General features: G+C 53.8%; 7 protein-coding genes across 8 annotated transcripts; 3 read left to right on the top strand and 4 right to left on the bottom strand.

The window, feature by feature from the left end:
• Nucleotides 1-154: 154 nt before the first annotated feature.
• Nucleotides 155-7,534, bottom strand: Elys (AT hook containing transcription factor 1 homolog). The gene is made up of 8 exons (XM_017174682.3): nucleotides 7,219-7,534; nucleotides 6,541-7,155; nucleotides 5,854-6,152; nucleotides 5,427-5,790; nucleotides 5,177-5,367; nucleotides 4,322-5,095; nucleotides 373-4,246; nucleotides 155-289 (listed from the first exon to the last, which is right to left on the bottom strand). The coding sequence occupies exons 1-8, from the start codon at nucleotides 7,319-7,321 to the stop codon at nucleotides 231-233; spliced, it is 6,279 nt and encodes a 2,092-aa protein (XP_017030171.1). The 5' UTR covers nucleotides 7,322-7,534; the 3' UTR covers nucleotides 155-230.
• Nucleotides 7,535-7,670: 136 nt separating this feature from the next.
• Nucleotides 7,671-13,436, top strand: Ranbp21 (exportin-5-like protein Ranbp21). 2 transcript variants are annotated; one of them, XM_070287822.1, is made up of 2 exons: nucleotides 7,671-8,439; nucleotides 8,529-13,436. In XM_070287822.1, the coding sequence occupies exon 2, from the start codon at nucleotides 8,594-8,596 to the stop codon at nucleotides 12,347-12,349; it is 3,756 nt and encodes a 1,251-aa protein (XP_070143923.1). In that variant the 5' UTR covers nucleotides 7,671-8,439; nucleotides 8,529-8,593; the 3' UTR covers nucleotides 12,350-13,436. The 2 variants fall into 2 exon arrangements, with proteins under 2 accessions (XP_070143923.1, XP_017030172.1); XM_017174683.3 differs by having other exon boundaries at nucleotides 8,562-13,436.
• A 149-nt stretch (nucleotides 13,437-13,585) lies between these two features.
• Arp10 (Actin-related protein 10) lies at nucleotides 13,586-15,050 on the bottom strand. The gene is made up of 3 exons (XM_017174582.3): nucleotides 14,871-15,050; nucleotides 14,642-14,794; nucleotides 13,586-14,579 (listed from the first exon to the last, which is right to left on the bottom strand). The coding sequence occupies exons 1-3, from the start codon at nucleotides 14,939-14,941 to the stop codon at nucleotides 13,670-13,672; spliced, it is 1,134 nt and encodes a 377-aa protein (XP_017030071.1). The 5' UTR covers nucleotides 14,942-15,050; the 3' UTR covers nucleotides 13,586-13,669.
• A 288-nt stretch (nucleotides 15,051-15,338) lies between these two features.
• LOC108080118 (CWF19-like protein 2 homolog) lies at nucleotides 15,339-18,357 on the top strand. Its single transcript, XM_017174750.2, has 3 exons — nucleotides 15,339-16,700; nucleotides 16,768-17,490; nucleotides 17,552-18,357. Exons 1-3 carry the CDS (start codon nucleotides 15,405-15,407, stop codon nucleotides 17,678-17,680), a joined length of 2,148 nt encoding a protein of 715 aa, XP_017030239.1. The 5' UTR covers nucleotides 15,339-15,404; the 3' UTR covers nucleotides 17,681-18,357.
• Sec61gamma (Sec61 gamma subunit) lies at nucleotides 17,774-18,961 on the bottom strand. The gene is made up of 2 exons (XM_017174752.2): nucleotides 18,819-18,961; nucleotides 17,774-18,355 (listed from the first exon to the last, which is right to left on the bottom strand). Exon 2 carries the CDS (start codon nucleotides 18,328-18,330, stop codon nucleotides 18,124-18,126), a length of 207 nt encoding a protein of 68 aa, XP_017030241.1. The 5' UTR covers nucleotides 18,331-18,355; nucleotides 18,819-18,961; the 3' UTR covers nucleotides 17,774-18,123.
• Nucleotides 18,962-19,277: 316 nt separating this feature from the next.
• Nucleotides 19,278-20,781, top strand: Rcd-1 (Required for cell differentiation 1). The gene is made up of 4 exons (XM_017174751.3): nucleotides 19,278-19,558; nucleotides 19,634-20,203; nucleotides 20,270-20,361; nucleotides 20,426-20,781. The coding sequence occupies exons 1-4, from the start codon at nucleotides 19,496-19,498 to the stop codon at nucleotides 20,592-20,594; spliced, it is 894 nt and encodes a 297-aa protein (XP_017030240.1). The 5' UTR covers nucleotides 19,278-19,495; the 3' UTR covers nucleotides 20,595-20,781.
• A 406-nt stretch (nucleotides 20,782-21,187) lies between these two features.
• On the bottom strand, nucleotides 21,188-22,906 carry LOC108080013 (pyridoxal phosphate phosphatase PHOSPHO2). Its single transcript, XM_017174579.2, has one exon. It carries the CDS (start codon nucleotides 22,526-22,528, stop codon nucleotides 21,587-21,589), a length of 942 nt encoding a protein of 313 aa, XP_017030068.1. The 5' UTR covers nucleotides 22,529-22,906; the 3' UTR covers nucleotides 21,188-21,586.
• Nucleotides 22,907-23,168: the final 262 nt, after the last annotated feature.

Below are 23,168 nucleotides of genomic sequence, written 5' to 3' on the forward strand. Positions count from 1 at the left end.
AAAAAAAAAAAAAAAAATGTAACACAAAATCGTAAATGTTGTGTTATTATATGGTATTTAAGCTAACTTTAGCCGTTTCGCCACAATTTTTGTTTGAAATGTAATCCTTACCCTTAATTATTTATTCTAAAAAACAAGTCGGGCGAACTTTTCATTTCATCTCTAACGATTTTATTTGGAACTCATACCTCAGAAGGAAAAAAAACTTAAACATAAAAGTGAATGACTATTCAAGGTTGTCGCTTGGGTCTTCCGCGCTTCTTGGGGGGTACATGGGCCTCGCTGCTGCCTGTGTATTAAAGGTTTTAATTTTATTATTAATATAACTATTAATATTATTATTATTTAGTGCCAGGAGTGGGCATTACTTACCCTCAGTGGGCGTGGGTGTTCGGGATGCTCTCTCCGAAGCACGCGATGGTGGCCGGACTCCGGGCTCCGTCGACGTGGGACGCAGGCGCGGACGCAATTCACGAATTTGGGGACCTGAAGTGCTGGAGCTGTTTTCACTCAGCTCGGAGGTGCGGCGCCTGGCGGTGCGGCGAAGTCGCGGCTGCTCGGACTCGGAGGGAACCGGAGACACAGCTGGCGACATATCATTAGAGCTATTCTTGCGCGAGCGCGTCATAATTTGGCGCGGGGGCCTCGGTTCCACCGCTGGCTTCGTGGGTGTGGTACGGCCGGGGTTAACCGGCGGCTCACTGATCCCGCGCATGGAACGGCGGCGCCTTACGCTCTCCACAGAGGGGGGGGCCAGCGAAGTGGATCGCCCGCTGTGCGAGACCATTCTCGTGGGTGTCTCCACTGAGCCGAGGCGGGAACGAGTGCGCGGTAGCGGGGATTCATCCAAGGAGCCCTGTTCGTCGATCACATCTAGTAGAGCCGTGTGCTTGAGGGCGCGTCGCGTCCTTGGCGTGGTTACGGTAGGCGCTTCTCCGCTGTCATCGCTACGCAGACGGACTCGGCGAGCGATAGGACTGTCCTGGTGGGGTTCCGTAGAGTTGCGACGCAGCCTGTGAGCAATGGGATTGTCCTTTTGGAGTGGTTCCATAGAGTTGCGGCGCATCCGGCGAGGGATAGGACTGTCCTGGTGGTGTGGTTCCATACTGTGGCGGCGTGGACGCGGTGTAGCGTCTGCCGTTGCCGCTGCCACCTCCTCATCCGCTGCCGCCGCCTCCTCCTCCTCGGAGAAGGCCAGCGTTAGGCTGTGCCGGGAGTCCTCATCCTGGGCGTTACTGGTAGTGGGTTCGGCTGGCGGTTGTTCCTCATGCTGTTCCTTACCCTCCATCTCAGTCTGGGACTCTTCCTCGGGACCTTCATCTTCATTTATTTTCGGCTGCTGCTGGTGTTGTGGCTTCTGCTCATCCTCCTCGTCGTCGCTGTCCAGGTCTATGATATCGGCCGCCACAGAATCGCTATTGACTGTGGCGCCCAGTGAGAGCGATGGACAAGGGCCCGGTGCCGCCTCATCCGCGCATTCGTCCTTGAAGGCAAACAGCTCCGCGCTGCTGCAGGCAGTCGGGTGAAGCGGACGAATGTAGCCGCGCACCTCGGTGCCATCCAAGGCAATGACAACACAGTCATCCTCGTTATCCTCCTCCTCCTCCTCTAGCGAGCCCTTTGTGGTGTCCAGATCGTCCACGGTCTCTAGGCTATTGGCACGGTACAGGGAGCGTGGTGAACCATCTCCGCCAGGACCATGCGGTGCGCGGGGGGGACTTGACGTCTGCGAAACATTGGTATCGCTGGGCAGAAATGTGCCCTCCGGTGTGTGCGTTACCGAACGGGAGGTGGTGATGGATCCGGTGGATTCCTCATCATCGTTGGAGGATACCAGTTCAACCTCCTGCTGCTGTTGTTGTTGTTGTTGTTGGCGCATTTCTGGCGAGGACAAAGCAGAGGCTGCGCTGCTCGAGCTGTGTGTGGGGGATTGGATGGGCTCCTGGACGGGTGCTTCTGGGCCGGCTCTAAAGTATGTAATTTGCTCCGAGCGCTGTGTCTCCTCCACTTCATCCTGGAACTCTGGCTCCTCCTCCTCCTCTTCCTCATTCTCCTCCTGATGCTCCTCCTCATTCTCCTCTTCATTCTCCTCCTGATCTTGCTCTGCTTGGGAGCTGCTCGAGCTGCTTTTGGGCGAGATCCCCGCTTCCGACCCGGACGAGGGCTCCTCTGCTGATTCCTCATCATTGGAGGTTACCAGATTGACCACATTTTCCTGCATCTTGGGCGAGGATGGCTTAGAGGCTCCGCTGCTTGAGCTGCTTGTGGGCGACTGTGCCTCCTGGGGCTTTCCCTGCTCATTTTCTGATGACTCCACCTCGGAACTCAACACCACCACCTCTGTAATATTCTCCTGATCCTGATCCTGCTCCCGCTCCCGATCATCATCCAATTCGCCGCGCTGCTCCAAAGACGTTGCCTCGTAGGTGGACATGTCCAGCGTAGTGTCCATCATCCGAAGTGTCTGTCCGCTTAGACGCGCCGCCGGCATGGACCATTGCGAACTGCTTCTGAGGGCCATGCAGGCCACTAGATCAGTGGACTCCATGTCGTCGCAGATGGTGGTCCTCTCCGAGATCTTGGCCCTGCCGCTGCCAGTTGAGAAGACCTGTGACTGGGTCTCATACATCTTCGAGGAGCATACGGTGGGCACGAACTGCGAGTGGGACACTGTCTGTGTTGGCTGGACCGTCGCAAAGCTGCCAAAGCCACTGCTGCTCTCGCTTCCGGTGCCGGTCCTAGCCTGGAGCAATGAACCGCGTGGCTGTGGGCCACCGGGTGGGGTCTTGAGTGATGGGGATAGCTTTGTTCCTGCTCGGGACACTGCAGTGGTGGGCAGTGGCGAAAGGAAGACCTCCTCCTCTTCCTCCTCCTCCGCCTCCTCATCGGACTCGGCACTGTAGGCACTACGTGGCTCGCTTCGGGAATCGATCTCCATGATTATCTCATCAGTTTCCTCCTCCTCCTCTCCACCACTCTCTCTGGCCAAACTGCTGTCCAAGCGCAGTGGAATGGGCGGCTGAAAGCGGAAGCACTTTGGCTGCAACGACAACGATGTAGATGTGGCCGTGGGCGGAGTTCCATCGACCACGGGCTCCGCCATAGGACGACGCTTTAGGATTGTGGGTATTTTTAAGGGCGAACTGGCTTTGGGATTCAGCGTCATCGTTGGCTGCTTGCGTGTCTGGAGGTAGGTGGGCGGCTCCACCAAATCGCTGGCCTTGATCTGCTCCTGACTGGCCTCCAAAACCGACTCCTGAGTTAGTAGGGTGTTCACCTGGCCGCGTATATTCTCCATTAGCTGCTCGGCCTGCAGGCAACGACGCTTGCGCGGCTGCATTATGCTTGCCTCCTCCTTGTCGCGCTCCTCCAGCTCCCGATTCCGCTTTTCCACCACCTTGTGGGGCACTGGACGCACCAAGCGCACGGGCTGGGCTTGCCCCGAGAAGCCATACTGTTCGGTACGCAGAAAGGGAATGTTGTTGTTCACCCGCATCGACAGCGGCGGCGGCGGCGGAGTGTAATCCGGCAACGGGCACTGTTCGGCCCACAGAGCACTGATGGCACAGCTCTGATAGATGTCACCCAGCTGGCCCCTGGCATTCTGCCTGGCCAGCTGGCAGCTGAGGGGCAGGCGGTACTCCGCGTTCGGATCATCGGCCAAGTCCTCGCCCAGTTTTCCACGAATGCGAAAGTAGTTACCAGCTATATTTTTGGTTACCGGGGCCATCGTAGAGCGATAAGCTGACATAATGCTGCTGGTGGCAGAGGCATCGTCATCGGCACGCTGATTTCTGGCCGCCACATCGTCCATAAAGTTGACAGCCTCCACGTACTTGCTCTTAAGCAGCAGCAGGATGAGATTCACTCGTTCCGCTTGGGGAGAGCGGCTCTCCTTTAGGAGTCGGTAAACCATTTGCTCCTCTTCATCGGTGAGGCAGAGTTCAGCGAGCACCCGGTAGCGTCGGTTTTCGATGCAGTGACGAAAGAAGCGCTCTACCAGGGGCTGCCCCTCCTCGTCCACGGCATGCCGAGCATTGTGAAAGGCTTCGGGCACAAAATTGTTGGCCAGGAGTACGTCCAAATGCAAGGTGTTTGTCAAGGGACCTGGCGGCTGGCTGACCACGCGCAGAGCTGCCTTAATTTCGCCAGCCTCTAGCAAGGACTCCACCAGGAATTGCATCTCCCAGGCCACAATGCCTTTGGGCGGATTGATTCGGTTGTGGTAAAGCTCCTTCAGACATTGCTAGAATAAAAGACGGGGGAATCCCCTCTTAAGCTACATAAATCAGTAAAAAAAAAAGAGAGGGCCAGAACTTACCTGGTAATCGCCTCGATCCAGCCACCACAGGCAACTCACCGACCTGTCATTCGGTTCGTGCATCTGAAAGTCCAACGAAAAGCGCTTGGCCAAATCCTGGTCGAGGTCCAGCAGCATGTACAAGAGCAGCTTGTGCTTACGCCCGAGATCCGTGTCCGGATCAAGCATTACATGGAGCAGGGCCTGCAGCGTGTCCGGGGGATAGGAGTCCACCAAACTGGTTTGCTTCGTCAGCGCATCAATGTAGAGGCGTCTACGCTGTGTGCGTCTCTCGGCATAAGAACGCCGCAAGGCAACCAGGGGCTGTTGCTCCTCGCCATGGGCCTCGTGCTGGCCCTCGGGCAGAAGACCCTGCTGGATGAACCAGTAGAGCACCTTCTGGTACTCGTTCACCGTCTGCAAAGCACGCTCGTTGCTCTCCAGCTGTTCCAGGAGCTCGGAGGTCAGACTGCGTCGTCCCAACCTCAGGATGTGCGACTGCAAACGCACCAGCTCGTACATTTGTTCGGAAAGTGCCTCAAACTCGCGCCGTTCACGCTCGTCCAAGGAGTAGCCGCCGTAGTCGAAGACTCCTTGGCAAATCTCCGAAATGCGCTTCTTGATATGCCCGGCACGCCGCACAATCCACTTGGTGAGAGTGGCCAGCGAGAGTTCGGTGGGGTCCAGCATGTTGCATAGGAAGCTGCCATCCAGCCAGCTGCTGGCGCAATCATTCAGCAGGTCCCTGAATCCGTGTTCCAAGGCCACCGACAGGATGACCTCGTACATGGCGCTCTGAGGGAAAAAAGAAGAATAAATATCTTTTAGGGATTGGTAATGGAGGACTCCCTACCCCCACTTTGACCTCATCCTTACCTTGGAGAATGTGGCATCAACGTTGAGCTCGCAGAACTGCGGCAGGAGACGCAGCCGGACAATATCCGCGTGACAGGCCTGCGGGTGAAGGAACAGCGTGGCCCGCGACATGCGAAGGGCTTCCAGGAAGCGACGTTGCACTCCATCATGAGAGTAGTAGTGACAGGCGGCTGCGGTTAAGAGATGGCAATCTAGGAGAGAAATAGGAAATAATACATTTCAACAGCTGCAACAAGTTACAGGCTCTTACCGAAGGTCAGGGAGTTGGGATAAGAATGCTCTTCGTAGCGCTGCAGCGCCTCAAAATGCAGGATGCTGGTGGGTCGCAGCAGCAAGGCCAGGCCGCTGGGCAGACCCTTGAGTCTATAGCCGGCCAGGTAATGCGCCCTCTCATATGCATGCATGCGTTCCGGCATCTCGTCCTTATACCACTGGTTTATGTCAAACAGGACGAGCTTGTTCTGCTGCTCGGAATGCGAGTGCCAGGATAGGATGGCCAGCAGAGTGCCATTGTCGCCGGCAAAGCTAAACGTGGACGCGGTGCTGCAGCTTGTCACAGAGCAATCGCCGATATCTAGATCCAGGTGGTTGCGCACCGAGGTGGCATAGAAGTTCTAGGAAAATCAAAGGCAGATAAGTTAGGTCCGCCTCCAGGCAAGCACTCGCCTAGGACTCACCTGGAAGAGGTACCCCTCGTCGACCTGCTTTACAGACGAGTAGTTGATCGAGTGCAGCAGCATGGTGAGGCGATCGGGGCCCCTGTACATGGCACAGATGTAGAAGCAGGGCTTGGGGTCATCCGGGGGCACAATGGCACACATTCGCTCCACAACTCCGAGGTCACCGGAGGAACGCAGCGTGGCTGTCAGCTGGAAGCTGATCAAATCGTAGATCAGGATGCGGCCATCATCCAGTCCAGCGGCAAAGCCAGGTGCTAGTCCCAGGCCCACCAGGCTGCGTATACCAACGCGTGCCACTGTATCGGGTGTTAAATTTTTAGTGATATGAGCAGGTTAATCGGCACTAGACATATACGCCGCCGCGCCACGCCGCCGCCGCCGCCGATTTTTGCCTTATTTGACGCGCCGCCGCCAAATTATGAAAATAACGGCGCGCCGCGGCGCGCCGCTGGTGCGGCATCGGCGCAGCCTCAGCGCGGCCTTCAGTGTCATTGTTCTTTATAAAACTTAAAAAAAAATAAATAACTCATTAAAATGGCCTTTTTGCCTTATTTGACGCGCCGCCGCCGCCGGTTCTTTCTGACTACTACGCCGCCGCCGCCGAGTCATTTTGACCTCTACGCCGCCGCCGATGCCTTTAACCATCGGCGTAAACCTCTAATCGGCACACACACACACACTCACCGTCCAGCTCCACGCTCAAGTGTAGTCCATTGGTGCGGCACTCCTCCAGCAGGTCGTCAAGACGCCGCATCCGCTTGTTCCCAGTGACGCGGTGAATCTCACACTGGTTAGGCTGGCTCTTGTCTCTGCCCTCTAGCAAGTGCTCGTAGTTCAGGTCAATCAGTTGGACAAGGCCCTCCATGGTGGCCACGGCCAGGCAGCCATCGAAACGAGCCAGCTGGGTGGCGCTACAGAGCCTCCGATCGAGATAAGTGAGAGACTGGCACACGAGACCGGAAAAGTGGATGACGCGCAGCACCTGGCAATAGGTGATGCTATAGAGGTGCACCTCCGACTGGATCTGTACAATGTTGGGACGCCGCTCGCTGCCGTTCCAGGAATCCAGGCAGACGGCGAGGAGCACAGGGCGATCCGGCTGGTCAGTGAAGATCTCCTCCACGCATCTAATGCTGCAGTGCTCGTCCTCGCTCTTGTTGCCAGACTCCCTCCAGAAGGAGTGGCGCGCCACACGCTCGCCGGAGGCCAGGCGGTACACCAACAGAGTGGCCTCGCTAGCATACTGGCTGGTGACCCAGCCCCAACGCCCGTTGCGTATGATGCCGCCCAGGTAGTTGCCTGCAAGGCAAAATGGAAACTGTAAACGCCATGCATGTCAAATGCCCTTTATCTCCCACTTACGAGGCTGGTCTAGCTCCTGGCGAATGGCCGGATCTGAAGCCCAGGGAACGCCGGCGAACGGCACCGATCGCTTGCGGTCCAAGTCCACTTCGTACCAGTCCATGTGCGGTGAATCTGCGGGACCGCGCTCGGTCGGAATATAGAGAAGCTTGCAGTAAATGGAATGATTTTTAGCAGCCGCCAACTGATTCCGACAGATTTGGGCAAATGTACGTGTGCGAGCGAGAGGGATGCTTTTGACATTTCAACACTTGGTTGCCGGTTGTTGTTGTTGTTGCCATTCGGCGGACGCGATTCGGTGCCAGTGTTGGCCAACGTTGGTATTGAAATTCGCAGCTTCCAACTGCCATTTCGCAATTCGGAAATGTTTACAATTGCGATTAGAAATGTTTTTGGAGTTTAGTTTTGATAAGGGTCCGAGACAAACAAAGTCAAAGGCAGAAGTTTAACAGATTTCGGCTTGGCATTCGTTTAAAACGACAATGCCGTCTTGACAACTGTCGCGATGTGGCAACGCTGCGGCATTGCGAAAATATTGCGCGAGTTTCATAAGAAATTTCAGTTAGGCAGGCCAGAACCACACATTTCATCAGCTTGCAGTAAGACAAGAAAATAGGACTATCCCAAGCCAACGACCCCATACTTGAGGTCACTCCCGGCTGCAGCACATCCACACGCATTCCAAAAACACGCTCTGGAAGCGGAGACGAGTCCGGGCATTCGGCGGCAGAGCCATCTGGCAACTTCCGCACGGCGGCTGTCAACCCTGTCCCGTGCGATTTGCTGCACATTGTTCTAACGCGAACCAGCCGGAAAAGCCATTTATCTATATGCGATTCCAATGTGAGAGGAGGCACTGAGACGCTGAATGCTGTCTTCTCTGGCCATAGGTGCGACAGAAAGCTGACCAACCGAGTACCCGTTCGTGGAACGCCCAGACCCAAAAGGGCCACGAGCGCAAAGCGACCAAGAACACCAGCGCAGCTCTCGGCACACGCACTCCGCAATCCAATCCGGCACAGCTCCACACACCCGCACATACGCACGCACACCGACACCGACATCGACACACGGGCGGCTCTTCTAATCGCGAAACGTCGTTGTCACACCGCATTGGCCAAAGGCGAACGCAGGGAAGCGCGCAGGCAGGAAGGAAGGAAGCCAGCCAGGCAGGCAAGACAGGGCACCGAGAAGCGGCGGCGGGGGCAGGCGCCAACAAAGGTAAGTCTCGTCCGGCCGGTCAGGTCCGGAGTAGGGACTACTACTACTATTACTCAGTAGGGAAAATACAAAAAAAAAAAATAAAATAGAACCCCCACCCCAATCTAAAATTCTGTTTGCAGGAAACAAAAGGCAGCTAGCAAGAGCAATATCAATGGCCCAGCTTGGAGGCACAGAGGCCCTGGCCGCTGAACTGGCCAAGGCTGTGGACCTAATCATGCATCCTTTGACCCAGCAGCAGGCGCGCCTGGAGGCGTACATGGCCTGCGAGCGCTTCAAGGAGGAATCACCGCTGTGCGCCCAGGTCGGCCTGTACTTGGCCAGTTCGCCGCAGTCGAACCAGCAGGTACGCCACTTCGGACTCCAGCTGATCGAGTACACAATCAAGTTCCGTTGGAATTGCATTTCGCACGAGGAGAAGGTATACATTAAGGACAATGCCATCAAGATGCTGAACGTGGGCGTGGGCCCGGCGGAGGACCGCACGCTGCTGCCCACAAAGGACGCGCTCTCGCGCATTATCGTTGAGATGATCAAGCGCGAGTGGCCGCAGCAGTGGTCCGATTTGCTGCCAGAGCTGAGCTCGGCCTGTGCCAAGGGCGAGTCACAGACGGAGCTGGTGCTGCTGGTCTTTCTGCGTCTGGTGGAGGATGTGGCCCTGCTGCAGACGATCGAATCGAATCAGCGGCGCAAGGATATGTATCAGGCACTGAACAACAACATGAACGATATTTTCGAGTTCTTCCTGCGCCTGGTGGAGCAGCATGTGACCGCCTTTCGCGAGACCACGCGCCAGTGCAACTACACCAAGGCCAATGCCCACAGCCGGGTGGTGGAGATGGTGCTGCTCACCCTCAGCGGTTTCGTCGAGTGGGTCAGCATCCAGCACATTATGTCCAGCAATGGCAAGCTGATGCACTTCCTCTGCATTTTGCTTAATGACAAAGCATTCCAGTGCAATGCGGCCGAGTGTTTGGCGCAGATCACCAACCGCAAGGGCCAGGCCAAGGAGCGCAAGCCGCTGCTGCAGCTGTTCAATGAGGAGCCGCTACGGTACATTTACCAGGCCAGCCAGATACCGCCTGACTCTGTCTCGTCGCAGTCCATCGAGCAGCATCACAATTTCCTAAAAAAGCTGCTGCAGGTGCTTAATGGCATGGCCCAGCAGCTGGTGGCTCTGTGGGGCAAGGACGATGCCACCCAGCGTCCCGTTCACCTCGAGGTGCTGCTCGAGTGCCTGCTGCTCCTGGTGCAGCATCCCTCGCTAGCCGTTGCCCACGGATCGGCGCTCATCTGGCAGCTGCTGCTCAAGCATGAGCCCTGCTCCAAGGACTTTGCCACGCTCAACTACATTCCCAAGCTCATACACACGATCGCTCCGAGGATTGTGAAGCTGCCATATCCTGCCACAACCAGCTCACCCGCCACCCTTTCCACGGAGGCGTACATCCGCCTGGAGTACGACAGCGAGGAGGAGTTTGCCCTGTACTTCTTCCGCTGCCGCACTGATTTCCTGGAGATCTTCCGCCTGGCCACGCTGGTCCAGCCGCTGGTCACCTATGGCTACTGTGAACAGTGGCTGCAGCAGCGCCTGCGCCATGCTGTTGCCGAGGCCGAGGCGGAGGTTAAAAGTGGCACCGTCTCCTGCAGCGTCCTGGATCCCGTCTACCTGGAGTGGGATGCTCTGGTCAGCGTGCTGGATGGCGTGCTCAGTCGGATTCTGCTCGTGGCGGAACGACCATCGGTGCCAGCGGGTCTCCGGTTGTTGGAGGAGTGCCTCAAGCTGGAGACGGTCAATCCGTTAATCTACTCGATCCTGCTCTCCTGCATCTCGGCACTGTTCGTCTTCCTCAGCATGTCCTCGTGCCAGATCACGGCCACCAACTGTGTGGCCATGAGTGGGGTAAGTCTACTGCCCCGTGTCCTTGACAAGATCTTTCGGGCTCTGGTGCTCAAGCCGCCCAACGAGCTGGAGAAGGTGCAGGCCAAGTCCGCCAAGAATCTGCGACGCCATGCTGCCTCGCTGCTGGTCAAGCTGGCCCACAAATATCCGCTGCTCCTGCTGCCCGTCTTCGAGCAGATCAACAACCATGTGGAGATGCTGCTGAAGGAGCAGCATCAGCACCAGCATCAGCACCAGTTGAGTCGCCTTATGCGGACCACGCTGCAGGAGGCCCTCATTCTCATCTCGAATCATTTCTGTGACTTTGAGCGCCAAACGCTCTTCATCGAGCACATTGTCCAGGACAAGCGCAGCGAGTGGTTGGCCTTCAGCGAGGCCCTCAAGTCTCCGCTGGACTTTATGAGCTTCGTGGGCCTGGACAAGCCTCCAATTTTTGCCGTGGAAGGTGCTCCGTCGCTGGAGAATCGCTCGCGTTTGCTGGATGCTCTGCATGTGGTGCTCGGCGTGGTCAAGCGCTGTACCTGGCCGGATGACCCGGACCGGGCACAGCGGGGTGGATTCGTGATTGGATGCACAGAGCTCGGCAATCCCATTTGCCGGAATCCGGCCACCAAGCATGTGGTGCCACTGCTCTCGCATGTCCTTAGCCTGATGCGTGTCCTCAACGAGCTTTTCGCCCCGGAGGCGTTGGCCGCCCTCTCCGAGGGCTATCGCGGCATCCATGGCATGCTGGAGCACGAAAAGAAGCTGCTGATGGGCATCTGTGCCTTGCCCACCGATCCCTTGGACACCACCATACGCAGCGAGCCCACTCCTTTCGAGAAGATGCAAACGTTCATGATGATGGTCACCGAGGGATGCTACCATTTGATGGGCTCGGCGGGTCCATCGCTGGGCCGCGATCTCTACCAGCTAATGGGCCTGGCCGATGCCATCGTAAGCAATGTGTTCAGCCGCATGGATCTGGTGCCTGATTATCGCCTGCGCCCCATCATCCGTGTCTTCTTCAAGCCGTTTGTCTATTCCTGCCCGCCCACCTTCTATGACAGCGTCCTGGTGCCGCTCTTTGCCCATCTGGCTCCACTGATGTGCGAACGTTTGACGCGCCGCTGGCTGTACATTGCCTCCCTCTACGAGAGTGGCCAGCTTAATGGCGAGGTTAATGACACCCAGGAGGTCCTGGAGGATCAGCTGAATCGAACGCTAACCCGGGAGTATCTCGACGTACTGAAGATCGCCCTGGTGGGTGGCCAGATTGGAGCCGATCATGTGGCAGCGGGTGGGGGCGGCGGGGCCAATGCTAATAGCAACATGGCCACAGCGATGGAGAACGAGGAGCATTCGATGGATAGTGCGCCACAGTCGCGGGCCATACAGTCGGCCCTGCTCTCGGACATCATCAGCGATCTGGGTGGCAAGCTGCTAAGGAATAACCTTATCGGGAACTATGTGCTGATGACCCTGCTGAAGGCCATCGCCTGGAACGATGGCATGTGCAGCATGAAGGCGGTGAATATAGCGGCTCCTGTGATGCGCTTTTTGGCTGCCGAGCAAATGATGGATGAGAACAAGGCTGTGACGGCATTTACGGCCGTCCTGCAGGGCATGCAGGTCCATGGGCAGCACGAGGCCAATCAATCCGGCCTGGTCACCCTCGGCGTGCAGTTCTATGAGCTGCTGCGTCCACAGTTCCCCATCCTCAGCGAGGTGCTGCAGCACATACCCAGCGTGAATGCGGCGGATATCCAAAAGTTTGACGAAAAGATTGCCGTGGCTCCTGTCAAGGGCAACAAGGTGGATCGTGCCAAAAAGGATATATTCAAGAAGCTCACCGTCCAGCTGGTGGGACGCAGTGTCAACCAGTTGTTCCGTCATGAGGTTCAGATAGCCAATCTCCCGCCCATGCACAAGGCCAGCAAGGGTGGCGGAGCCGCCGGTGCCACTGTGGATATCATGGATAGCAATCAAAACGCCAGCCTGCCTCGGTTATTTAGCGCGGAGAAGTGACAGGGGGCGGAAGAGAGGCAAAAGCACACCAAGGATACGACAACGACGAGGAAGAGGAGGAGGAGGCGGCGTCGCAGCGGTGGGGGAGCTTCCTCCACCTCCAATGCCTCGGTTACGATCCAGAGCCAGGATCAGGATCAGGATCAGGTCGAAACCAGGGCCACCTCAGCTGCCAAACTAGCGACGACTGAACTTAAAGTAATTGTAAACTAGCTTAGACGATGCCCACGCCCACGCCCATGACCCAGTCCAAATTCCAGTTTTTAAATTGATTAACTTATTTATTATACAAACTAATATTGGCCGCATGTAGCCCTAATTTAATTAAGTCGCTCGGTCAGCCCTTGGCCCCCATCCCCCCAAACCCCCTGGCGACTTGTGACTTGTTACTGCTTTGTTATTTATTATTCGGAATTTGTTGAACTTGTTTGCACAAAATAGAAGAAAGTCGTAGGCGTATCCAAGATGATGGCCAATACTCGAAACAGGAAACCCCCTTGCCTCCGATCCCCTCCTGGCCCCAGGCACCAGCAAGACCCTTTATTTTTTTATAAACTAGATAATTAATGAATTGTGCTTTCCTACCCACCCCCCATCGCCTCCTTCTTCCCCCCTCGTTACCTATGCTCAGGCATACTGTAATTTATATAGATTTGTACACATAGTATATCCCCTGGAGAAAGATTTCTGGAGTTACGCTTAGGCTTAGTTGATAGGCAGCAACGCGATAGGAAGAGAGAGAGAGTGCGAGAGAATACGAGTTATTATTATATAATACATCAATCTGTATATGAACACATGCATCCCGCATCAGCACCACACATGCATTATCCCCTCCCAACCCACAACCAAGATGGAAAGATAGAAAGGAAAACTAAATCTACACACACACACACACACACACACACACATCGGGATTCTAAGAATTGTAAGTGGAGTGAAAAGTATGTAATTTTCAAACCGAAATTATGTACACCTATTATTTATAACGAAATGAAATCGAAGAAGCGGGCCACAATCCGTAAAAAAACACACACAAAATCGAAATAAGCTAATAAATTTGAAATAAATTTACAAACTGAGACAATTTCTTGTGTTTTCTATTGGACTTTAGCGTCCTCTGGAGCTTCAATATCCTTCCTTTTTTCAAACTTTAGCCCAAGAGAAATGAAAAGAGTCCCTTCCTGGCTCGCATAAAGCATTTCTACCACAATATAGTAGCAATTAAGACGATAATGAGATACTGATGCATCTATTTTTACTTTAGACTTATGGGAAATCACATTTTAAATAAATATTCAGAGCCTTCTCTCGTCGTCTCTATGAACCCGTCGGCCGATTGTCGCACAGGTTGCTCCAGTCGGGCACATGCTCGCTCTTCAAATACGTCTCCTTGGCCAGGGAGCGGGTCTGAATGAGATCAGTGGCCCCGCACAGAGCACCGCCCAGCCAGGCGGTGAAGTTTTGCTTGCCAATGGGATTGAAGAACTTGAACTGCAGCTGGCCGTGGAAGCGGTTCGCATAGAATGAATCCTCGGCGAGCAGATGCTGCATTTCGTCGCGGAGGCGAGACTGCAGGCCCTGGACCATGGAGCCGCCGCCCACCAGGAGCACGCTCTCGACCAGCGCCCGGCGCATGTCCAGGGTGCAGTCGAGAATGGAGCGCAGGATGAGATGCGGCAGGCTATCGCGTTCGTTGCTGGGCTCAAACATAATCTCGTAGACCGTTTCGCGCAGAGTGCCGGGCACATGGATGACCGCATCGTGGTCGCTGACAATGTAGTCTACGCCCGGTGGAGGTGTCGGAGGCGCCTGATCCTTGATGCGAGCTTGCGACCGCTCGAAAGTGGTCACGAAGCAGGTGCGCACCTTAATGTCCTCCAGTACGCTCTCCGTCAGCAGGTCATCCTTGATGCCAGCCTCAAGAAGCTGGCGCCGGATCTCCGCGTGAATGGCACTGCCCCCATAGCTCTGATCCTTGAAGGCGGACATGATCTGTACACCGCTGTAGACGGGCATCACGCTGGTTTCGCTGTAGCCGATGTCCACGACCACGGCGGTGGGCACGGCCAGCGTGGAGAGCGCAATTAGGTGTACGGGCACGAACAGCACCGATGAGACATCGAAATGGAGGAAGAGCACGCGCGCCAGGGTTTCCCGGAGCACGGTGGGTCCGAATACGTTCTCCACTACCACGAACTTGCGCTCCTTGGGGCTGACCAGCAGGTGCCTGGAAGCAGCCAGGAATTATGATTACTATTACCATTACGAGGATCACCAGGTAAGCCCTACTTGAAGAAAATGGTCTGCAGAAAGTCCACGAGCTGGTCGTGTAGCTCCTCTGTCGTGTCGTAATCGAATAGCCGCTTCCGGATTCCTGTTGTGGTCAGCACCACCTCGGTGGGCATGATCTTCCGCGGACTCGCCTCCGCCGTGAAGCCAAGCCTGAAAATGTGGACAACAAGTAAGCGATGATATCACCTCTCGCCTCCAACAGGCAGCCCCCGGAGGTGTTACTCACTTTGTGTAGGCGGTGCCGATGTCCAGGACGATGGGAGGCTTCTCCTGCATCACGCTCTCGTAGATGGGCATGGTCGAAAGTTAGCCCACGGGCAAATAAAATGTTCAAATGCAAATTTTTTTAATATTTGCCAATTTTCGTTTTGTTGAAATTGCAATCAGTGTGACCGAGAGTGATGTGCTTAAAAAATACCAAGGGAAATGGGAAATTAAAATATGACAGAACCAAATCGAATAGGTGTGAATATAATCAATTATCTAATGACTACCTTAATCTAATGTATTGAACTATCAATATAGAACTTTAATCTTATCTAGAGCAATGTCAAAGTAGTATAATATTTTAAACCTAGGAAAAACAAGGCTTTTTTCGGATTGTCCCAAGATTGTCCCATGTTTTTCCAAGTTCCTAACCTCGCAGAAAAATACTGTTTGCCTTAGTATATACCGACGGTGTTTAGTATTACCTAGTAGTAGACCGAACAACGGTCTTACTGCAAAGAAGTAAACAAATTTCAAAGTTTAAACAACAAATATGAGCTACATACAATTTGAGAGTGGCAGGGAAAAGGACAAGGCCCGACAGGAGCTGCGGAACGCCCGCGCCGAGATGCTCCAGCAGGCCAAGGAGCGGGCCGAGCTCCGGGAGCAGCGGGAACGGCAAAAGGAACTGCGCGGCGAGGCCGACTGGATGCTGCCCGCAGTGGCCAAGAAGCTGGAGAAGTCCGCTGCGCCAAAGAAGTCAAAGAAGAAGCGGGACAAGCACAAATCAAAGTCCAAGTCCTCGAAGGTCAGAAAGTCCTCGAAGAAAAGCAAGAAACGTCACAAGAAGAGCAGCAGCAGCGAGAGCAGCGACAGTGAAGCCTCCGATTCCAGCACCAGTTCCAGCTCATCCGCGTCCAGTGAGGAGCAAAGGAGACGCAAGAAGAAGAAGTCCAAGTCGAAGCGAAACCGCAAAGATGAAAGCAGTGAGGAGGAGTGGGTGGAGCGGAGTGCCCCCGTAGCGGAAAGGCCTCCCGAGGAGTCGAAATCCCTACAACGCGACAGCTGGATGACCAGCGAGGCCCTTGTGCTGAAAACCTTCTCCAAAGAACGCAAGGAGCCGGCCAAGCCCAACGAGAAACTGCAGCAAATCGACGCCTACGATCCGGCCAAAAGCGGGCGCGAGTTGAATCCCTACTGGAAGAGCAACGGGACGGGCCTGCCTGGCTTCCAGAGGCCCCAGGCCGACGATGACGACGACAGGCCAACCCGGAAGCATTTGCTTCCCCCCGCACAGAGTACCGCCTCGCGCGGCTGGCGAAAAGCTACAGCCAAGGTTCCCAGTCCAGAAAGCAGAAGAAGGAGCAGATCTCCCTCAAAAAGTGCCTCTTCAGCGGAGGAGGAGGCGGTGGAGCCGGATGAGCCTGAAGAGAAAGCTAGCCCAGGTTGCCTCACGGACGAGCAAATCAACGAGCTCGCCGGAAAGGCCATCAAGGCGGAGCTCAAGGGCAAGACAGAGCTGGCAGCTGAACTAAACCAGCAGCTTGAGGCTGCCCGCAAGGCAAGGGTGGAGTTCATTGCCTCCGGCAAATCAATAACGAACAGAAAGCCATCGAAGGCCAAGAGCTCTGCTCCAGAGCATGTGCTGCTGACCAAGACGGATCAGAGTGGGAATGTGCGTCCCCTGGTGCAGGCCAAGGCGACGACGGCGGCGCCCAGCGATCCTCGCGATTTGTACGGTGGGCGTAGGGGCCAGAAGCGCAGTAGCAGCAAGAAGGTGGACACGCACGTGGACGGACAGCGGGTGCGATACTTTGCCGACGACGACCGCTACGACATCAAGCAGATGGTAAGTTCGATCACCAACTCTAATCCCAGCCACTGACGCTAATCCTTTAATCCCTCCTCTGCCACAGTTCGAACGGGAGAAGCATGCCACGGCCGCCGAGTCCAACCTGCAGTACGCCGACATTCTGTCCAAGCACAAGAATCCCAACGACGATCTGGAGGATATATTTGCCGACAGGGTGCGGAAAAACATTTCGGCTGGCGATGCCGAGCAGCGGGAGCTGCAGAGCGCCATTCGGGAGCACGAGAAGCTGGCAGCCAGTTTGGAGAACTGCGAACGCTGCTTCGACTCCGCTAAGCTGGACAAGCAGTTGCTGGTGTCAATGGGCGAGAAGATCTACCTCAGTTTGCCCTGGTACGTGGGCCTGCAGGGCGGTCACTGCATTCTAACGACCCTGCAGCACGTGTCCTGCTGCACGCAGCTGGACGAGGATGCCTGGGAGGAGCTGAGCAGCTTCCGCAAGGCACTCACCCGCATGTTTGCCGCCCGGAACCAGGATGTCGTCTTCTATGAGATCGCCAATAAGCTTCATCGTCGTCCCCATGTCAGCGTCCACTGCATTCCCATTCCCGCCAGCAAGGGCGAGATGGCACCTTTTTACTTCAAGAAGGCCATCGAGGAGTCGGAGCAGGAGTGGTGCATCAACAAGCAGCTGGTTTCGCTGCGCCAAAAATCGCTGCGCGCGGCCATACCCAAGGGTCTGCCCTACGTCTGGGTGCACTTTGGCATGGACTCGGGATTTGCGCACGTGATCGAGGACCAAGACCGCTTCCCCGCTAACTTTGCCCAGGTAATCCTGAATCAGGAAATATATGTACAACAGCCTGGTCTGAAATGTTTTTCTCTTGCAGGAAATAATTGGCGGAATGCTGGAGCTAAATCCAAATGCTTGGCGCAAGCCGCGAAAGGAGCAAAACCCCATTGGCAAGGTCAAGTCGTTTGCCGAGAACTGGAAGAAATTTGACTGTACGGAGCAGTGAACTTCCTGCCCCAGGGGTTTTCCACCCTTTCTGTAATGGAAAGCACCTTGCCCAAAGCTTTAAAACTAAAGCCAAATCAAAAATGCACAGAAATAATTGGAAAATCTGGCTCACATTTATTAGTGGACACACCGCAACAAGTGGCTTGGTGGTTGGCTTCCTCTTCCTTATCAACTAACGTGTGTGTTCATGCACTTCAACATTGAATTGTGAATGGAATTTTGTTTGAACATTTGCAATACGCTTTCACATGCCGAGTATTTGCACGTAAAAATGGTGTGTAAGAAGGACATTCGCTGAATGCACATAGTTTCGTTCATCTATATATATGTATATTTATATTAGGCATGTTAACTAAACGAAAAAAAAATCGATTTGATGTATGCTAGAATTGGATGATTGGGTGTTTGTTATTGTTCTGGTCCCTCGGCCGACGGCTGAGCTTAGGAGCCCACAATGATGTTGTTGATGGGAATGTGTATCAGCTTGACGAAGAAGCCAATGAAGCCCATGATGCAGAAGCCAATGGCGGTGGCGATGGCAATCTTCTGGAACTCCTTGCGGTCGGGCTTGGTGCAGCGCTTCACCAGGCGGATAGAGTCCTTGGCAAAGGCGCGTCCAGGCTCGGCGAACTTAACAACCTTGTCCATGTCTAGGGTGGGATGAGCTGGCAAACTGGAATGAGAGAGCGGATTGGTTATAAGTAAGGGCAAGCACTTTCACACGAGCTAGACCCCCTCTCCTTTCCTCCCCTCCCCGCACCACACCATCAGCTGTGACGCTGGCGACGTGGCAGAAGTAGGCGACGTCACAGGTGAAATCTGGCGAACTCGCTCGTTTTCCACTTGCGCCCCAAGGCCCCAGTTGGATAAACTGAATGTTTCACATTAATATCAGCATATTGAATAAATATTCGCCACGAATCACTTAAATGTACGATTAGTTCTGGCAAAGGCACGAAGAAAAACATATTGGAAAGTTGAAGGTCCCCCGATTTGGAAAAACACACCGAAAAAGAAAGGCCCTACGCTTTTGTCGCGGAAATACCACTGGAAAGGCACTCTTTGTTTATAAATCTTTACTGTTTAATTGACAAATTGTCCCCAAAACACAAGGTTCGCAAAGCAAGCACACACACCTCCGGGTTGATCGAAAATTGTAACGTAAGTGAGCTGCTTTCGTTTGCTGCCGCGTCGGCTTTACGATTTCTGACAGTTCCACGTCAAAGTGTCAAAAGCAGGGTTGCTCCCGCGCTGGCGTTGCCACCTGGCAGCGAAAAATGACGTTTGGCCGATAGTTGGTGGTTGCTTGTCAGGTTTTTTATTAATATTAATACAAATTGCAAGGCAAAATAACAATTTCTTGTACAGTTTTTATATTATCTATTATAAAAAACGCATTTTTTCGAAGCACTTGAATGTTTGATTACCTACATGTCAAAATGGCACTAATAATGCAAGTATTTCGAAATTCTGAAAGATATCCAATAAAATTTTAATTTATTCATAAATATTTAAACAATATTATTAAAAAGGCAGGATTTGTATAAAAACAAAATTTGGTTTTGCACTATCGCGATAGTAGACAAATCGATATGCCGACCGGAGTCGGTGTTATCGATAGTGCTACGAAGTTTTACTTCGACCTCCAATTGTTTTTTTTTACATTTTTCGCAAAATTAAGTGTTTTTAAGAATCCCTATCGAAGTGCGATTGCAGGTTCTGTACTCGGACCCTGCCCGGCATAATTTGCCGCTGGTCCCCGGGCTTGCGGCGAACGAAATAGGGCTGCCCAGAGAGAAATCGAACATTCGCGATGAGTGCCCAGCCCAGCCCCCTCATGAACCCCCAGCAGCAGCAGCAGAGCGAGCAGGAGAAGGTAAGCCACCTGCGGGACCAATAGTGGCCACTGGCCAGGTAAAGCTAACGCTCCTCCCCTTCTATTCTCCGCCAGGTGTACCAATGGATCAACGAACTGGCGCACCCCGATACCCGCGAGACGGCCTTGCTAGAGCTGAGCAAGAAGCGTGAGACCGACTTGGCCCCCATGCTGTGGAACAGCTTTGGGACGGCCTGCGCCTTGCTGCAGGAGATTGTCAACATTTATCCGTCTATAACGCCGCCGACGCTGACGGCGCATCAGTCGAATCGCGTATGCAATGCTCTGGCTCTGCTGCAGTGCGTCGCATCGCACCCGGAGACGCGCACGGCCTTCCTGCAAGCCCAGATACCGCTATACCTGTATCCTTTCTTGTCGACCACCTCCAAGACCAGACCTTTCGAGTACCTGCGCCTCACCAGCCTGGGAGTGATTGGTGCCCTGGTCAAAACCGATGAGCAGGAGGTGATCACGTTCCTACTGACCACGGAGATTGTGCCCCTTTGCCTCAGTATCATGGACAGCGGCTCGGAGTTGAGCAAGACCGTGGCCACGTTCATCATCCAGAAAATATTGCTGGACGAATCGGGCCTGTCGTACATCTGCCAGACCTACGAACGCTTCTCCCATGTGGCCATCACCCTGGTGGGTATCCCGATATCTCAATTTCGTAGCATTTACCATGTCTAAGTCTCCTCTGATTTTTTTCAGGGCAAAATGGTCATCCAACTGTCAAAGGATCCGTGCGCCCGGCTGCTGAAGCATGTTGTCCGCTGCTATCTACGCCTCTCGGATAACACTCGGTATGTATGGCTGGACTGGACTGGGCAACATGAACTACAACTCTCCTCCATCTCTCGATTGCAGCGCCCGCAAAGCTCTGGGCCAGTGTCTGCCCGATCAGCTGCGTGATGGCACCTTTGCCCTGTGCCTGCAGGACGACAAGTCCACCAAGCAATGGCTGCAGATGCTTCTCAAGAATCTGGAGTTGGGCGCCACACCGCAGCAGATTGGCATGTCACCGCTAGGCTCCTAAATCACTGCCGCACTCTCTCATTTAGGCGCTGCTCGCTATAATTCTGTCAGAGTCGCTTCTGGCAGAATCAAAATTGTAAAATGATAAAATTGTATGTACCGATATATTAATGTTAATATTAGTTTGACCCTGATAGTATATAATTTACACCGTAAATAAACAACAAAATGCAGATGCAACGTTGAAAGTGAGACTTGTTTATGACTGAAGATCTTTTTAGATCGGGTTTCGAGTTTCATTATACACTTACTCATGATATATTTTTTGACCTATAAAGATTACAGTCCCTACTCTATATACCTACGTGTATAAATAATGCAGTTAATAAACAATTGCCGAATTCCGCCTTAAACCATAATAAAATGGCTGTCGCAGCTGCCCCATAATTTCTCGAATTTCTTTTGTATACAAATTCCTGGCCATGCGGAGGCGTAAACAAAATTGAATTTGAATTGCGCAGGAACTGGAGAACGCAGTGAGCATTATTCCGGGGGATGCACCAAATCGCACTCGCTACCACCCACCCACCCACACATGCAGGCCATCTCGCTCTATGTGGGCGGCGGCAGTCAAAGGAAAAGAGAGGCAAGAGCTGCGGTAACGGCAACACACGTTCAAAATGCATATAATATGGACACTTATACAGCTTGCAATAATTACAACAATTACAATTACAATTACAATATACACGCATGGAATTAACTTGTAAACACTAACAGCGCAGCCGAAATTGACTCCTTGCACTAGACATCACTGAGCAGACTCCAAAAAGGTACTGTACCAAACCTGTAGGTTGCCTATCAAAACACGATCTTAGCATACACGACTTGGGGAACGATGGTGCAGTGGATGCGATGCGATGAGGACAGTGGACAGTAGGCAGTAGACAGTACTGCTGTGGGTCTTCTTCACACCCGGGGAGGGGAGAGAGCTAACTACGGACCAGAGAGACCAGAGAGTCCGCGGGCGGGGGACGGGTATCCATTTGCAGCTTAATTCGGCGACTTGGCCTGCCCGGCGGTAGCGGCTGCCGATGCCCGTCGAGCCATCTCGGCCTGCTGGCCATCCTCCGGCCCATTGCCGTCGCCGGCGGCACCCAAGTTCGGGTTCGGGCTGAGATTTGGAGCCGGGGTCTGGAGCTGCGGCAAGGCCAGCATCTGGTCCATCAGGTCGAAGCCACTCTTCCACACCAGCAGCTGGGCGCGCAGCTTCAATTTGCTGCGGTTGCGCAGCAAATGCTTCTCCATGGCGAAGCCACTGCGGGCGCAGGCAAAGTCACAGGCCCGCTGCCGGAGCACCGGGCAGATGTCGTTGTTGCCGTCACCCACATAGAAGACATGGTCGTAGCGAATGCTGCGCCGCAGGTCCTGCTCGATGACAAAGTGCTCCAGGACACGGCCCTTGCACAAGTTACTGGCGCTCAGCTTGCAGTCCGACTGTTGGTGATGGGCACGGACCACCAGCCGCCCGGTGGCATCAAACTCGGCCGGATTGGTAAAGACAGCCAGGAAGCAGTCGGCCAGGTTGTGGGCCCGCAGCCACTCCTCGATAAACACACTATTCGAGTCGCTGATGATGATTAGGTCGAACTGCATCCGCTTGGCCAGGTGCTTGATCAGCCGCACGAATCCTGGCACCTCGGGGATGCCGCGGATGGTGTCGCGAATGCGCGCCTCTGGCACTTGTTGCTCGTGCAGCAAACGAAACACCTCGCCCATGTACTCCGTCCAGCAGTCGTTCTCCACCAGCTCGTGGGCGCGGGCACTGGTCACCTCCGTGGGCAGCAGGTCGCGCACCACCGTATCGGTATTCTGCGACACAATTGTGTGGTCAAAGTCGAAGGCCGCCAGGCGACGGCGCTGCTGCTTCACCAGCCTGCAGCTGGCCACGGCCTTGGCCACCGCTACGGCGTCCGAGGACGAATTCGAGGACATGAGCTTTTCTCCCGTCGAATCTCACTTCTTTCAATGTCGAGTGGCCCAAAAAAATATGGAAAACACCGGGAAGCGGGAAATCTGATTTTCCTAATTTCCGTTTTCCAATTTTCCTTTTTCCCGGCGAACAGTGCGGATGTTTAATTATGCACAATTTTTTTCCGAATGGCTTGCACTTGTATTTATAGCAGTCAGTGTTGCCAATTCACTATATCTGGCGTTTTTCAAAACCTAATATAACGATACTTTTTGCCCAAATATCGAAATCGCCATATTTTTGTTTGATATTTTCCCCTTGGTCACTCTGAACTTCAAAGTAAAATGTCAAAACAAAGTTTTACACGCTTGGGGTCGAATTCTCGTTTTTGGGGTCGAATTCTCGTTTTGGGGTAGAATTCTCGTGTAGAGTGTAAAAATGTAAGTATATCAAAATACCGAAATCTCGATATTTGGTATTTTCTCCCTGGTCACTCTGAACTTCAAAGTAAAATGTCAAAACACAGTTTTACACGCTTGGGGTCGAATTCTCGTTTTGGTAGAATTCTCGTGTAGAGTGTAAAAATGTAGTATATCAAAATACCGAAATCTCGATATTTGGTATTTTCTCCCTGGTCACTCTGAACTTCAAAGTAAAATGTCA

The sequence above is a fragment of the Drosophila kikkawai genome, chromosome X (assembly GCF_030179895.1).
Source record: "Drosophila kikkawai strain 14028-0561.14 chromosome X, DkikHiC1v2, whole genome shotgun sequence".
In the NCBI taxonomy this organism is placed as follows: domain Eukaryota; kingdom Metazoa; phylum Arthropoda; class Insecta; order Diptera; family Drosophilidae; genus Drosophila; species Drosophila kikkawai.